General features: G+C 42.9%; 2 protein-coding genes across 2 annotated transcripts; both read left to right on the top strand.

Annotated features, from left to right (window-relative positions):
* Window positions 1–393: 393 nt before the first annotated feature.
* LOC131251803 (pectinesterase 3-like) lies at window positions 394–6,103 on the top strand. The gene is made up of 2 exons (XM_058252764.1): window positions 394–1,467; window positions 5,195–6,103. Exons 1-2 carry the CDS (start codon window positions 420–422, stop codon window positions 5,872–5,874), a joined length of 1,728 nt encoding a protein of 575 aa, XP_058108747.1. The 5' UTR covers window positions 394–419; the 3' UTR covers window positions 5,875–6,103.
* A 5,793-nt stretch (window positions 6,104–11,896) lies between these two features.
* LOC131252186 (putative invertase inhibitor) lies at window positions 11,897–12,732 on the top strand. The gene has a single exon (XM_058253052.1). The coding sequence runs from the start codon at window positions 11,965–11,967 to the stop codon at window positions 12,523–12,525; it is 561 nt and encodes a 186-aa protein (XP_058109035.1). The 5' UTR covers window positions 11,897–11,964; the 3' UTR covers window positions 12,526–12,732.
* The last annotated feature ends 4,044 nt before the right edge of the window (window positions 12,733–16,776 follow it).

The raw sequence follows: 16,776 nt of genomic DNA, 5'->3' as shown, positions 1-16,776 counted from the left end.
GCATATACGAATTCAAATTAAACCGTATAAATTATGGAACTCATGCATTTAAGTTACATTCTAAAAAATCAGATTGTTCAAACAATCCCAACCTCTGATTTGTGGACACCTGTTTTCTGTATTAATACCATTGGGTATTTTTCATTTTTAACCGTCCAACAAATATACCGCAATCTAATAGTTTAATAATCATGTAAGAGTAATATTTTTTTTCATTCTACATCTGTAATGTTACCCTTAATTTGGATGGTTTATTTTTATTTACTTGTAAGAAAATATGCAACTTCTCAGTAATATCTAATGCCTGCGTATCATCCACCACAGTCTGTCAGAGTATCAAAGTGTTTCTATTTGGAAAAAAAGAGCTATCTGCTTCTTCTATAAAAGCTCCACAGAACACCCACCCAACTCAGAGAGAGATGGATTCTATCAACTCCTTCAAAGGCTACGGGAAGGTGAAGGAGGCGGAGGAGCAGGCCTTCCGAAAGAAGACCCGACGCCGTCTCACGATCATCGTCGTTTCTGTGATCATCTTGGTCATGATCATCGTCGGGGCAGCCGTCGGATCCGTTATCCACAAGAAGAACAGCAGCTCCGACGGATCCAAGCCGTCGACATCGGCCCCAGTTGACTCCTTGAAAGCCGTCTGCAGCGTCACGCAGTACCCGGATTCGTGCCTCACTAGCATCGCCTCCATCGAGAGCAGCTCGGATAAGGCGGACCCGGAAGAGCTCTTCAAGCTGTCGTTGAAAGTGGCCATTGATGAGCTGTCTAAGATCTCCACATTGCCTGATCGACTCGCGGCCGGCACGACCGATCAACGGCTGAAACTAGCTCTAGCCGATTGCAAAACCATGTTCGAAGATGCCATCGATGAGCTGAATACCTCTTTGTCGTCGATGCTTCCGGGCAAGGGAGAGAAGCTGCTGTCCGATGCGAAGCTCGCTGACATCCGGACGTGGATCAGCACCGCGGCCACCGATCAGGACACGTGCCTGGACGGATTGGCCGAATTTTCTCAGGAATTACGAATCCAGATGGAGAAGGAAATCCGGAATTCGACACAATTCACGAGCAATTCCCTGGCAATTGCAACGAAGATCATGACCATTCTCGAGAAGCTCAACGTCCCGATCCATCGGAAGCTGTTGTCCGTCGGATTCCCAGGATGGGTGTCGTCCAAGGATCGGAAGTTGCTTCAAGAAGCGAAGCCGACGCCGGATGTGACCGTTGCCAAGGACGGCACCGGCCAATTCAAGACGATCGCCGAGGCGGTCGCTTCAGTGCCGAAGAAGAACGAGAAACGGTACGTGATCTACGTCAAAGAAGGCGTCTATGTGGAGAACGTGATCATCGATAAGTCGAAGTGGAACGTGATGATGTACGGGGACGGTCAGGATAAGACGATCGTGTCCGGCAGCAAGAACGTCGTCGACGGGACACCGACATTCTCCACCGCTACTGTCGGTAAGTTCTTCCCCACCGTTTGATTATGAATTTTTATAATATGATATACTTTTTTAAGACCTTAATTATCGTCATATACGGTTGCTGGTGGCCCACCATGTAGATGTGGTCCGCTGTTTTTAACGTTTACGTGATCTATGTGTGGTCCCTCTTACTGCCATGATGAGTTAGGTACTTTTGATTTCGATGATGGGAAGAACAAGCAGAAAAACTTTAATACTCTGACAGAGTAGATGAATGATACACGGGCACTTAGATATTGCATACGTGGCAATAAGTAATTCAGTCGGTTTTTTTTTAGTTAAAGTGTTCCACGTGTTCTGAGTCGTGCGTATCAAGTGTCATGTTCTGCTAGAGTATCGAATAATTCCTCCGGAATATAAATATTTTTATAGAGGGAGACGACAAACATCTTCACAGGGAGTGATGATGCGTATGGGCCGACCACAATAGGACAGAGATCCTCCCGCGGTGGGAGTGACGGTGGATCAGAACCGTTCAGATAGTGTATCCTATCTTAGACGGTCAACGGCTACGGAAATGGATCGTCATAAACATCTAATTGGTGGACTTTGATACAGTTACCAACGGAGTAGGTTAACGGTTGACATTTAGTGTTGAAAAGTGTTGTGTAGGATTTTTTATTTTGATTTTTTTAGCATCATGGCCGTCCATGGCGGAGAATATTTGCCAGACGGTATCGATCCACCGTCCTCCTTGCCACGCGTAGAGAGGAGGGCTATCATAACTGTACACATTTATATCAAATTCGTTTTGCCTGTATCGCGACGCAGGATTCAGCGTATATCGCCACCCAGTGGAGCCCACTTGCTGGGATAGTCCGTTGATTTGAGCCATCCATATTCTACCTACTAACATAAATAAGCTATTTCCCTAATAACCTGATTCCGACCTTTGATTTTTAGAATTGAATGCGGTCTGTAGGATATTTTCTTTTCACTGTTCTAAATAGATCTACTAATCGCGATGATCACAATCATACAGTCAGGGTACTTTTCATGTGATATCTCGTATGGCACAGATTCGACAACATTGGACGGTTCTGATCATTGGAACTCTGAGCATGTTGACCTAGTAGTCGAGAGTCGCGACGGTGGAAAAACCAACTGTTCGCTGAGTATAACGAAATATCTTTTCTTAGGTTAGCGAGTGTAGAGAACGATTCCTCTTGATAGCTGCAGGCCATCCGTTATGACACGTGGCAAGACCGGATTAGCCTTCATTATCAACGTGATCAGTATCTGTGGTCCAAACCAATGTGTAGAACCAAAACAGCTGGCTGAAACGCTGACCACCACCTGTGGGGCCCACTTGTAAGTGACTATATCATTTATCCGATAGACGTCAGTTTTCTCAAGGTGGCTGTATTTTCCGCTCAAACATCCGGCCCACTCTAGATGATCCCTATCTTATAAAATATAAGTGGTTGGTCTACTGAGATGTATGCCGTCAACCGTCCAAATGTCCATTAATCAAAGGTTATGATCATCCGACAGGTGGGATCTTAGGTACCAACTACCCACACAGCATGCGCGTGTGGGGCCCACCGTGACGGGTGGTACCATTAAACGTTGTGGGTGACTGAAAGATCCCTTGAACTAATTATAATATGATATGTACAACGTGATTCTCGACTCATGCTCATGCATGTCGGTTGTATCGAGTTGTGTGATGCACAAACCCCACATATGTCACATGGATGGCAAGGAACGCCGTTTTTGGCAATTTCTGCCCACGTGAATTTCTCCGAAGATATTTAGGTTTCGACTTTTTTTTTTTTCTCCTAATTTTATCGAGAGAATTAGCCGAATATGATAAACTAACAAATAAGGATAAGATACGGGTAAAAATGGATTAATTCAAACCGTTAAATGATTGTTCGTTAGGTGAGCCATAATTGTTGATATTTGAAATGAGGAGAGAAATAAAAAAATTAAATAATGTTCTAAATTAAAATAAGAAATTTTAATAAAAAAGAAATAAGGATAAGCTAGGGGGAGAGATAATGACCAGCTACGTGGAGAGATGATGCATCTTCCATCAATACTAATGTAGTACTCCCCCATCTCGAAAATCAATGGATACGATGACTCTACGTCGTGGAGTGCACTAGGTTACCGCGTTTACCCGATTTTCTGTGCAGCATTACTTTTGAGCTGTGCCTCGGACCCTTCAAAGTGGACCCCAGCCATTATACGGTTTGGATTCAAGAAGTGGTTTTCCATGCGTAAAACTGAAGTTAGCCTGTGGGCCCCACCACTGGTACCGAAAAGATTAAAGCACACGCTAAAGAAAGGAATCCATACTTTGTCGGGAAATGATCCAATTTTCCGATGTTCATGGGTTCTGAAAGAATGACCAAAATACCCTCAAGACACATATCTATGTGTGGCCCACCGCGACATGGGTTAGAAATCCACTCTTTCTATCAGTTACGCAAGCTCGTCACAGGACAGAGCTCAAAAAATGAGACTGATCCGTAGGTAAGCCACACGACACGAAACATTGAGAATTGATCAAACTAATACTCAAGAGAGAATAACCTTATGAACGGTTAGGATGACATATAGACATCACGATGGCTCTGGAAAGGTTTCAACGGTGAGCGTTTCCATACCCACTTTTTCCTGTCGTGTGCCCCACTTGAGTTTTGGATCGGACTCATTTTCGGAACACTTTTCTATTTAGATTTTGTGAAGCTGATGGACGAGTGGATTTCCCAGGGAAATCGCTGTAAGCCCCACGTAGCTTCCTTTTGGTTAGACCCACCGAATTGATTGGCCCAATGATGGATGGAGATACCCTTCAGAGGCTAAAGAATAGAAGATCTATCAACCAATGTGCTAGCTCTTTTCTATGGACTTTAGCCAGTGTTTCTTTCTTGACCGTCGTAGGCCACTGATCAAACGTGTGGAATATTCTGACATGGGAACTTTTTGGAGAACCCTCCATTCGCGACCGGACCCATCTGATCATCGGTTTGGATCACCTAACCATGGGGCCCCAATTGCACAAACTGGAGCATCAAGGCGCTCATCGCGTTATGATGCATAGGGACCTTAAAAATTCTTACTATGGCAACGCAAGTGTAGGCTAGAATGTTCTCTAGCGTGCCACTAACGTACGCATTGAGCTCAAATCCTTCGGCCCCTATCACAAATTAATCCAACGGCTTGGAACGTATGGGTCCAGTTTCCGCAAACCATTGACCCGTCTTCATGAGATTTCTCCCACAAGAGTCAACTTTTCAGACTTGAAATAAGCAGCTGACCCAAAACTACCAAAATACCCTCCCCTCTCTCCCCCCACACCACCCTAATTCCCAAAATATCCCGTCTCAAGCTACGCCTACACGAGCACCGAAAATTACGAAAATACCCTGTCTCAAACCACACAAGAATTCAAATTACTGGAATGATCTCCCTTACCCTCACCCACAACACCCAGTTTACTAAAATACCTTATTCTCCCACCAGATAGGCACTCGAAGTTACAAAATACCATCCTTTTTTCCTGATTTCCTTCCCAAGATCCCACACTGTCGCACCACATAAGCACTCAAATTACAAAAATACCCTTAGTGTCACACCCACACAGCACTCAAAATACCAAAATATCCTCTTTCTTACATTAGACAAGCCTCAAATTACCAAAAATACCCACGCTCCTTCCTCATCTAATGACATCTCTGTCACTTGTGCTACAGCTGCTGTTGGAAGGAACTTCATAGCAAAAGACATGAGCTTCAAGAACACAGCTGGTCCAAAGAAGCACCAAGCAGTCGCGCTGCGTGCCGGCTCTGATCGGTCCGTCTTCTTCCAATGCTCCTTCGACGCCTTCCAAGACACTCTCTACGCGCACTCTAACAGACAATTCTACCGAAACTGCGATATCACTGGCACCATCGATTTCATCTTCGGCAATGCAGCTGCCATCTTCCAGGACTGCACCATCCGACCCCGCCAACCAGATACAAACCAGCTGAACACGATCACCGCACAAGGAAAGAACGACCCAAATCAAAACACGGGCATATCAATCCAACAGTGCCAGATAACTGCATTCGACAATTTAACGGCGCCCACTTATCTCGGCAGACCATGGAGGCCATATTCAACGACGATCATCATGCAGTCAGGTATATCGAACATAGTACATCCCGCCGGATGGTTGTCGTGGATCAGCAACACCGTGCCGCCGAAGACGATATTCTATGCCGAGTATGAGAACACTGGGCCCGGATCCAACGTGGCCAATCGGGTGACGTGGCCCGGGTATAATCCGGCGGTTACTGAGAATCAGGCATTGAGATTTACTGTGAATTCGTTCATCCAGGGAAGTGAGTGGTTGCCGGAGACAGGGGTGCTGTACGGGGCTTCGTTGTGATTGGATATTGGACGGTTGGGATGTGTCGCGTGCGGCACGTGGGAGATCATAGATAGATAAAAGAGAGAACGAGTGTGTTGTTCGTGGGTTTTTCTTATTGGTGTAAGTAATTACATTCATTCCTACAAGATTTCATTTTGCCATATACGATTTCTTTCGACCACATATAAGTTATTTTCCTATTATAATTTTTCAGATATAATCCTCACCTTTGATATTTAGAGTTGAATGTGAGCCGTTGATGGTCGCCAAGAAGTAGATTGCCCACTAAGAAAATTTTCAAAATGATCACTTTTGATATCAACGTCGGTGGATCCGTGACTGTATTGTGGGGCCTACCGTCATATATATGTTCTGTATCCCCGCCGTCCATCCGTTTTTTCAGCTCATTTTATAGCACGAGCCCAGAATTGAAGCAGATCTGAATATCAGGTGGACTGTCCCACAGGAAACAGTGGTGATTGGACGTCAACCGTTAAAAACTTCTTAAGGCCCACTCTAATGTTTATTTGCCATCCAAGGTGTTGATAAGTTCACGCAGATCTCGATGAGTGGAATACAAAAATATAAGCTGGATCGAAAACTTTAGTGGTGGACATTCAATCACCACTTTTTCCTGTGGTGTGGTCCACCTGAGATTTTAATGTGCTTTACTTTTGGACTTACACACTAAAAAGATATTAAAAAACGGATGGACGGCGTGGATATAGAATACAGACATTATGGTGGCCCCCATAGATAGATCCCCAGAATCCGGGTCAGTGGATCACCACCGTTCTGAAAATGGATTGTTTAGTACCCTGACGAGTGACGAATGCATCACCGACGTCAAGTTGTTCTCCACCGTTGACTTTCGTACGGCCCGTAAGTCCCACATCTATAGCCGTTGATGTTTGGGATAGTACGGATGGGCCGTCGTTTTGTTATTCTAAGGACGAAAACTCGACCCTCAACTGCAGGACCCACGGGGCCCATATTATAGGGTAGTTGTCTCGAACAATCAGCCCCAAGCATCCCACGCGGATTGCCTGCGACCCTAGGTGGGGCTCACCGTGATGTTTGTTAGAAATCCACCCCGGTCCATCCGTTTTTCCAGCTCATGTTAAGACATGAGACCAAAAATGAGTCGGATCCAAGACTTAAGTGGGCCACACAACAGGAAACAGAAGCAATTGAACACTGAAACATTCGCGGGCCACAGAAGTTCTGTATGATACTGTTGTTTTTGTGTTTTCAGTTCATCCAAGTGGGAATGACCTTATGAACGGTTTGGATGGCACCTATATATATATATATATATATATATATATGAAAAGGTACTATGCGCTCGACCTCACGATAAGCAACCTTGAGGTCGAGCTGTGTGGGCCCCACCGTGATGCTTGTCGACCATCAACACCGTGCATTTGATGGGTCCCCTCTAAATTATGGAATATCCCAAAAATCAACCGTATACTGAACTCAGATGGGTCATAACATCTAAAATTATGTGAAGACACCGTTAAAACATATAAAAGCACTTTGTGGGGCCCACCTGACTTTTTAATGCTACTGAAACTTGGTCTGAACCCTCATCCAAGTGGGAAACACATAATGGATGGGTTAGATTTGCAAAACACATCTCAGTGGGCCCAAAAAAGATTATGAATGTTTTAATGGTGCACGGCCCCTCCCTACTTCTGTATGTGGTGTGGCCCAAAAAAGTCACGGATTGACTTGATTTTTGAGACCTAGGCCCATGATGGAATGTTGCATCTGACTGATGGGATAGATGTTCGAAACGCATCACGGTGGGGCCACACAGCTCGACCTCATGGGACAGCCTCGTGAGGTCGAGCGCATAGTACCTTTTCCATATATATATAAAGGTGGACATCAGGGAAGGTTTCAATGATGGGCATTTTACTCCCCGCCTTTTCATGTTCTGCTGCCCATTTAAGTTTTGGATACACCTCATTTTTGGTCTCCTTCGTGACATGAGCTGTCGAAACGGATGGACGGATGGATTTCTCACAAATATCACGGTGGGCCCCACCTAGCTTAATTACCACAGTCCGGAGTGGCAGGCAATCCGCGTCCCCGAGCATCATCAATAGGGGCCGCATGCAAGTGGTCCATCATAGGTGAGCTTATCTTTCCACGTAGCGATGGTGGGCCCAAAGATCCATCCATTCAAGGGACGATTGGAAGGTGAGGGCGACTGGCGTGGAAGAGTAAATGCACACATGTGGTCCAGCCTCCAAAGTCTACCGAAGGGGAGCGGATTAGCTCCAACCAGTGTAAAAGCCTGGTGGGTGTTATCCTTACCGTGGGGGCCCATTTTGATGATTTTCTTCTTATCCATGCCGTCCATCTGTTTTTTCAGATCATTTAAGAGCATTTTTTTAAAAATTAAATAGATCCAAATCTCCGTTGGACCACACCACTGGAAAAGGTGGTAAATGACCATTAAAAGCTTTTCATAGGTCACAAAAGTTTTGAATCAAGCTAATATTTGTATTTTCCCTTCAACCAGTATTGGTTGGCGTTATCAACTGATTGGATGGAAAATAAACATTATGGATCTGCTTATAGTGAGCGTTCAATCATAACTCTTTGTTGTGGTGTGGTTCACCTGAGATTTGTATATGATTAATTTTTGGGACCATGTCCTAAAATGGACTGTAAAAATGGATGGACGGAGTGGATATACAAAATATGATCAATATGGGATCTACAGTAAGGGTAACACCCATGCCTGAGTTGACTTAAACTAGTGAGATCCAACTGGGACGAGTGACATCCATGGAAATGATCCACTTGCATCTCTAGGGTTTCACTTCAAGTGCGAGTTGTTGTCATTTTGGTTTCCATTTTGAAACAATGGGCCTCCAAGAGATATAAAATCTGAATATACTTAAGTGTTTTGACCATAAACAAGTACAGGATATTAGAATATCCACTTATAATAATAATAAAAGAAAATTTTAGTGAACAATTATCATCATTATATTTCATTAATATGAATTCTTAACACATACCTTGCATTGTCATTGATTATAAAATAAAGTATATTTAATTAATGTAATGAAAAATAGTCTAGCGATAAGTTTGGCAGCATCTCGGCTTGTATGGCATTCTTCGTAATTATAAACGAGTTGTGCGGGTTCAAAACCCTTACTTTATGCCAATATGTACACTTAAATTTTGTGCATAGGAGATCGAATACAGGACTAATCTAGAATGTGACATCAAATTCCGGACTAATTTGCAAAGATGCATGATCATTGAGTCAATTGGGGACTCCTGTTGGGTGTTCGTGCAATAGGGTGGTATTCTATGCTGCTACTTGCATCATCTTCGTTCTCTTTTATTCTTCTGTGCTGCATCGTAGGATACTTGAATGCCACAAATCTTAGCTCTTGACTCTCAAATACTCCTCTAATTTTTCTGTATCACTTGCTTGATACATATTTGATAGATGAGAGGGTATTTATAGGTCTCCTCACGTGTGAACTACTAAATCAAAATAACTTACCATTACATGGCCATGCATCTTATTTCTGTTGGGCTTCTATTCAAAGGTGGTAAATAGTACCATGCAAGTCACCAAGAAGCCTCTTTTACTCACTGCGTGGCCGCGCAACTCTTCAATGTTACGCGGTCATGAAATAGAATAATCTTATGCAGCATTCTATCTTTTTTGTTGGTCCAACACTTAGGTGAGCCCCACCCAAAGAGACGTGGCAATTTGAGAGAGGACATTAGTATCAGGTTTGATTCTTGTGTTGGTATTTAGTTTCATCTCATTCGTTGGTTTTATCCCTAGTAGAGTAAAAATTACTCTAATTTGATTATTTGCTTATCAAAATGGAGGACATTTATCGGAAGGTCAAAAATGAAAATTTTCTGATGGCCCTATTTCAACAAATAAGCGTACACAAATGAGAGCTTTGGATTGTTCAACTAATTTAATTTGTGAATATAACTTTCTACCGATTTACTCGGTTTAATTTGAATTAGTGTAAGCCATGTGTAAAAATTCTAAGGGCATGTGTATCATGGGTCATGTCCAGCATGAGTATTAAATAACTCCAGGTTCAATGTGAAAGAGAAGGAGAAAAGGACGTGAAAGTAGACACTGAGCTAAGGCTGCCAATAGGCCCGGCCGAGGTTTGTCCAAGCACGGCCGGAAAAGTAGAAAATGGGCCTGAGCCTGGCTTGGGCCTGTGATGGCAGAACAAACACTCTTGACTCCTTTACCATGGATATACATGTTTTTAATTTAGCAAGTGTTTGTTGGGGTTTTCTGATTTAGTGGGCCATCACTGATCAACGGTTTAGATCGAGCAAATCAATGGCCAATTGATCGAAATCGCACGGTGAGAAAACCCTAGACTTGGTCTTAATGGCCCACGTGAAGAAAGTCGGTGGAAACAAAGATCATAAGTGGAGTGTGTGTAATGACATGGGTCTGTACTAACAAGCTAACCCAAAAAACGAAAAAGTGCCGGTCACCAAATGACAAGGATAACTTTCAAAGACTCTATTCTCTCGCTATTATAGAGACACGTGCCCTCTCCTCCCGGCAGGACAACATAAATATCCGTGGCGGCCACCATGATGTATATGTAAAATCCAATCTGCCCATCAGAGAAACGGCCCATTTTAGGTGATAGACCCGAAAATCAGCTATACCCAATATCCAAATGGGCCACTCCACAGGAAACAGCAGGACATGACGCCCACCATTGAAACTTTCCTGGGACCCACCTATCTTGGATGAAAAAGACATTTGATTTTTTCCTTTCATCCTTCACGTGCTCACCACATGAACGGGTTGGATATAATATAAACATCACAGTGGGCCCTTGAAAGATTTAAAGGATGGACATCTCTAATCCCACATTTTTCTATAGTGTGGCCCCCTTGAGTTTTGGATCAGCGTAATTTTAAATCTTATGGATTAAAATGTGCTTTCTCAGTTGATGGACGGATTGGATGTCACAAATAAATCGTGACACCACAGAGATTCATCTTGTCCATTGTGAGAGGAGAGGACAGCGAATCGGCGACGAGGGAACTCATATCCTTGTATCTGACTGTCCTGTTTGCGATTTCCGTCCCTTTCTCTCTAACTTCTATTAGAATTTTTGGTTTCACATGGTGAAAACTAGCGTTTGGTATTTTCATAGAAATACAGAACCTACAAGCGAATGAGGAGTCTCAGGTCCAAACGTTTGTACCATGATTTACGACACACCTAGCCAACAACTTCCAACCATTTGTGTGCGTCCCACATCCAATCCGTCCATCAGGTTAGCCCCACCATCAGGACCACCTTATCCAAAAATTAGCCAACAAGTTATCAAGTAGACCACACGTGGAAAACAATGTCTGGTGGCCCACTTGATGGTTGGATGTAGCTGATTTTTGCGGACTGGGATTGCCTGATGACGCTGCAGGACTCTGTGGGGCCTACAGTGATGTAATTATTTTATCCACGTCGTCCAGCCTTTTTTTTAATCTCATTTTAGGCCACAAGCCCAAAATTGAAGTATATCCAAACCTTTAAGTCGACCACACCCAGGAAACAGAGGAGATTGAACGCCCATCGTTGAAAACTTTCTGAGGGCCAGAGAAGTTTTGGTTTTGGATATATCTGATATTTGTGTTTTCCTTTCAACCAGGTCTGTGTGATCTTATCAAGAGGTTGGATGACAAATAAACATGACTGTAGGCCCTATAAAGCTTTAAACGGTGGATATCATTATCTCCACTCTTTCCTATGGTGTGGTCCACTTGAGCTTTGAATATACTTCATTTTAGGTGTAATGAGCTAAAATGAGCTGGAAAAACGGATGGACGGCGTGGATAAAACACATATATCACGGTGGTCCCACACTAACCTTCGTGGTGCAATCCACGTCCGATTTTTTCGACGGCTTGGATGTCACGCGCACACGAACGGTTGTAAGTTATCCGCTGGGTGGACCATTAAAGTCCTTAAACATCCCTCTACAAAAAGACATACAGTTCCCAGTGCAGCAGTCCTCTATATATATCTCATTTCTGCTTCAAAACTGCGTAGAAAGATAGAGAAGGAGAGAGATGGCTTCAACAAAGGCCCATCACCTACTGGCTTTCCTCATCATCTCTTCCATGGCCCAATGGGCCGTTTTCGCTGGGCTACATGCCACAACCAACGGCCAAGATTTAATCTCCACGACATGTAAGCAAACCCTCTACTTCGACGTGTGCATGTCTTCGTTGCGGTCCAATCCACTCAGCCAAACGGCTGATCTTGAAGGGCTGGCTGCGATCTCGATTAATCTAACCATGGCCTATGCTACTGAGATGATCACGCACGTGACCGACCTGAAAGGTCACGTGAAAACCTTGGATCATGACACATTCATGGCTGGGTGCTTGAACGACTGCCTGGATGAATATGCAGACGCCGTCGAAAATCTTCGCCAGTCAGCAGAAGCACTGGGCCAGAGATCGTACGGTGCAGTGAACGATCTCGTGTCGGGGGCGATGACGGATTCCGACACGTGCGAGGAAGGGTTTACGGAGGTGCCGGGCAATGTCTCACCACTAACGGAGAAAAACGAGTATTTCTTTAAGCTGTGTAGTATTTCCTTGGCAATTACAAAGCTTCTTGCTTGATTAGTGGCCCAGATCTACTCATCAAGCTGGGCCGTGATTGGGCCCAGGACCAAATTATCATATTTTAAGCCCGTTTGGACCACCCATTGAGCACCGGTTGATCTTGTGCTAATTTGACAATTTTAATTATTTGATTTTGAATGTTAATTTCGGAGCCATTTAATTTTGGGAATTTTTCCAAAAAATACCTACTTAATATAGGATTTACATTCCAGTGCTTTTATGAGAAAGATTTTTAATAAGCTACCTGATTAATTTAAGCAATTATCATTCTTCTGTCTTGATTATAGGAAGTTGGGGAAGGTGGCGTTGGAGAAACAGTAAGGGCGGCCGAGGTGGGGCCTCCCGTGATGCTTATACGAAATCCAACTAAACCACCGAGAGTGTCACCCGATGTTTGGTGAGGGATCAAAAATCAACCTTACCCAAGATTTAGGTGGACTACACGCTTGGAAATAGTGTATAGGGCTACGCTCACCCTCCTAATTGTTTTCTTTGGTGTGGGCCACTTGAATCATGGATAGGCCTATTTTTAGGACCCGTACTTAAATATTGATGTGACATCCAATGGTTGGAGTCGATTTTATATAGTCATCACAATAGACCTGTCCACTGTAAACATCAAGGTGGGCGTCTCTCCAAACTATATCTTTTGGTGTGACCTACCTAAATCATATTTCTAAATGATTTTTTGTCCCCAGGTCTAACATGGAATTACACATCTAATGGTCGAAGTGGATCTCACATAAACATGTCATGATGGGCCCCTCAAAAAATCAAAAGTCCTTGTTCTCGTAAAATTTCCTTAATAATGTGAGAACAGGTGGGAGAAGGAAAAGGATGCTCACCTTGATTTTCTAAGGGCTTAGGGTGATATATGCATATGAAATATGTCCCCTATCATAAAAGGAAACAATTGGGAGGGCCACATCTATCCTTGTTTTCTACAAGGTCCAATAAAATGATTATATAAAATTCACTCTAATCATTAGATGACAAATCCAAATTTAAGACTTGGGCTTAAAATAAGGTTTATTCATGATTCATGTGGGCCACTCCAATTGAAATAGTTTGAAGGATAAGTGTTATGCATGTACACTAGTTTTGATTGTATGATCCAACTAAATCATAGATGGAGCTGATTTTTTAATTCCGAGTCTAACAAGGGATGAAGCACCAAGAGAGAAGTGGATTTTACATAAACATCGTGATGAAGACCATCCAAGCTGTCCACCCTACTTACACAGCCCATCCTAATTTCCATTAAGAAGCCTGATGGTAAGCTACTCCAATAATAATTACTTAAATTAATGGGTTGCTTAACGAAAATTATTTTAAAAAATAGGTACCACAATGAGAATTCCATATTACGAAGGTATTTTTTTGTAAAATTCACTTTAATTTTAACCACAATGGTGACGTAGGTAACGGCTGAAAACGGATCCCACCTGATATGTGTATAACATCTAAGCGTGCATCACATCGCATAACCCCATATTCAGTGTGGGGCCCACCGAGGGTTGCGTGTCATCCAACCCGTTCTTCAGGTGCATCCCACCCACAAACCACCAAGTGGACCCCACCACTCGGATTTGTATGCATGTACAATGCATTTAATGGTTGAGAAGGTCAGGCTGCCACGTGTACGGTAGATGAGATCGTTGACCAGAATGAGATCTGGCCTGCCTGAATTTACTTTAGCCTATGAATATTGTTTGTGCTGCCGTGTTGTGTGTTTGCCTTTTTTATTCAACGGCCATGATTGTCTTCCTTTTTTCAGTTTCCATTGGGAGCTGACTCCATCTGCGCACGTGTGTCAGTGCGTGTGGCTTTTCTTATCGTTGCATAGAAATGCTAGTTAATGGGACGATGTATCCACCCGCATTCAAACGACTAAAGTTCGCTTGGCCCATGTCACCCCACTGGGGCCCACATGTAGATATGTTCTGATCGTCAGAACCGTACATGTTCCTGGTGATGTCCTAGATGGATCACGGCAAGAGATCTTCTCCGATCAGATGATTATTTATAGCTGGATGTGGACCGTTAAAGAGAAAACTTCAACGGCCCACATTAGAATCAACAAATCGTTGTTAGGATTATACCCTTTCACGATGATAACGGGGTTACATGCCAGTGAATCAAAATACAGCACAAAGGATGGACGGTTCTGATTATCCGAACATCTCTTCATGTGGGCCCCACGGAGCGATGCATTTTGGTGATCCTGAGTCGCGAATGGGCGAAACGATTGTTAAAATGGTGATCCTGAGTCACAGCGCACTACACCAGCTGGATGTGTACTGATGAATGTATCACACCGCATTTAACCATCTCTCCCTCTCAACCGTCCAACTCATCAAGTGGCCACTGCAATAGGAAAACTTCTCAAAAGGAATGATTACAAAAGAAAGACTTTCATACTTGGGCAAAAGGATGGATGATACGCATGCGTATAGAAATTACTTTGAAATTGCACACGTGGCATAACCGTCCAAACTATAGTACCAAGTGTATATATATCATGATTTGATTAGTTGACTTTTGGATTGGTGGACATTTATTGGACGGTTATAAATGAAAACATCCGATGGTCCATTTCCACAAACAAATGTCTATAATCAGAGGTGAGGATTGTTAAAAATCTTAACTTGGAGACACTGTGTAGCGTTTTTTTAGTTGATATATGCCACGTGTACAATTTCTGAATGCCTGCGTATCAAGCGTCATACGCAGCCTGAGCATCATATAACGTCTCTAATCGTAATCATCTCCCCCTTATTTTATAAGAATTGTAAATGCCTCCCTATATTTTGAATTTTATAGTAACCTCCCCTGTTATAGAGATTCGTTGGAGATTCTTCCAAATCGTCCACTACTGCTGTTATCTTTGAATAACTGACCGTTTTACCCGTCTCGTAAGCAACTAGCTGTAGACGTGTAGGCCTACCGGAATGTGTGTATGTGGCCCAACCTGTTGAGCATGGTCACCCACCCTGAATATTGGACAGTGTAGAAATCAGCTGGCTGATCTAACCCTTAGAGGGCCCGCCTTGTGAATTTAGATGTTTTTGGATGGTTGTCCATTGTTTTCTATGTTGTGGCCCACGTAATTATTAGATTCACCTACTGTGAGAGTGGTAGGGTTGTCAACAACCTAGTCGGGCTGGGCCAACTGTCCAAGCCCGTCCCAGCCGTGGTCTATGATAGGCCTTAACAAATAGGTTCAAGCCCAGCCTGTAATGATTATGCATGCACAAAATTGATCCAGAAACTTGGGCCTTTTATCTCAGCCCAAGACCAACCCGGCCCAAGGTAGACCAACCCTGAAAGCCTAGCAAGCCAGCCTAGCTAAATGACAGCCCTGGAGGGCAGTGTTGTCCTTAATAGAGGGAGGGGAGGAACTTGCAATGATAATAAAAGAGGGGATATTTACAATTGTCATAAAATAGGGAACGTGTTTACAACTATCCTCACTAAAAAATCATTTGGTGCATGGATCGCACCTTCCAGCTCAGCTCATGGGCCTCCCTCGATTGAGGTTTTTATTGTCGGCAGTCATGCCTATTAGAGACATCGTATGGATCCTGGCCATTGATCATGTGGGCCTTACTATATAAGATTATAATATTTTAGCTAATAAAACACAATTCTAATTAACAGTCATAATAGAATAAATTGAAACTTTTTAATAATAGTAAAGCTGACTAAAAATAAAAAAATAAAAATATAATCTAATTATACAGGATTATTCATGGCATTATAAGAAGTAAATCTTAAAAAAAAATCAGTACATATCAAAATTATAAGATGAAAAAGATATGTCCAATCTAAAACTTGTTATAAATAAATAAGATTTTAAAAAAATGTAATTTTGAATAGAAATGATTTGTTTTCTCATGAAATGGAGTGATGTTAGCAACTTCTAGAGACTAGCTCACCTCAAATTGCCCCCTTCGATCAAAATTCATAAGTTATGCATCTCATGACTCATCTAAAATCAGAAGTTACAGCCATCTTGCAGTTCACACTTCCAATGAAATATTTTCTCAATCCTAATGAATTTCTTCAATCTGAACATCCTTGGAGTCCATTTACATCATACCTTACATAGGACTCGGCCTGGATCACATGAGCTGTGTCCACTTCAATTCAGGTTTCTTTCATTCCATACATATACTATGAATAGGCCTACGGCCCAGTCTACATCATCTTTGCACTAAAGCATCCCTAAGATGTGACATACCTTAT

Source organism: Magnolia sinica, chromosome 7, assembly GCF_029962835.1.
Source record: "Magnolia sinica isolate HGM2019 chromosome 7, MsV1, whole genome shotgun sequence".
In the NCBI taxonomy this organism is placed as follows: Eukaryota; Viridiplantae; Streptophyta; class Magnoliopsida; order Magnoliales; family Magnoliaceae; genus Magnolia; species Magnolia sinica.
Note: the sequence above shows the minus strand (reverse complement) of the source record. Positions and strands in the feature narration are given on the sequence as shown.

Bases quoted from the DNA above. Each gene is read 5' to 3' on its own strand.
- LOC131251803 (XM_058252764.1), top strand. From the start codon at position 420: ATGGATTCTATCAACTCCTTCAAAGGCTACGGGAAGGTGAAGGAGGCG. The intron at 1,468-5,194 runs GTAAGTTCTTCC...CTTGTGCTACAG, and splicing joins ATTCTCCACCGCTACTGTCG to CTGCTGTTGGAAGGAACTTC.
- LOC131252186 (XM_058253052.1), top strand. From the start codon at position 11,965: ATGGCTTCAACAAAGGCCCATCACCTACTGGCTTTCCTCATCATCTCT.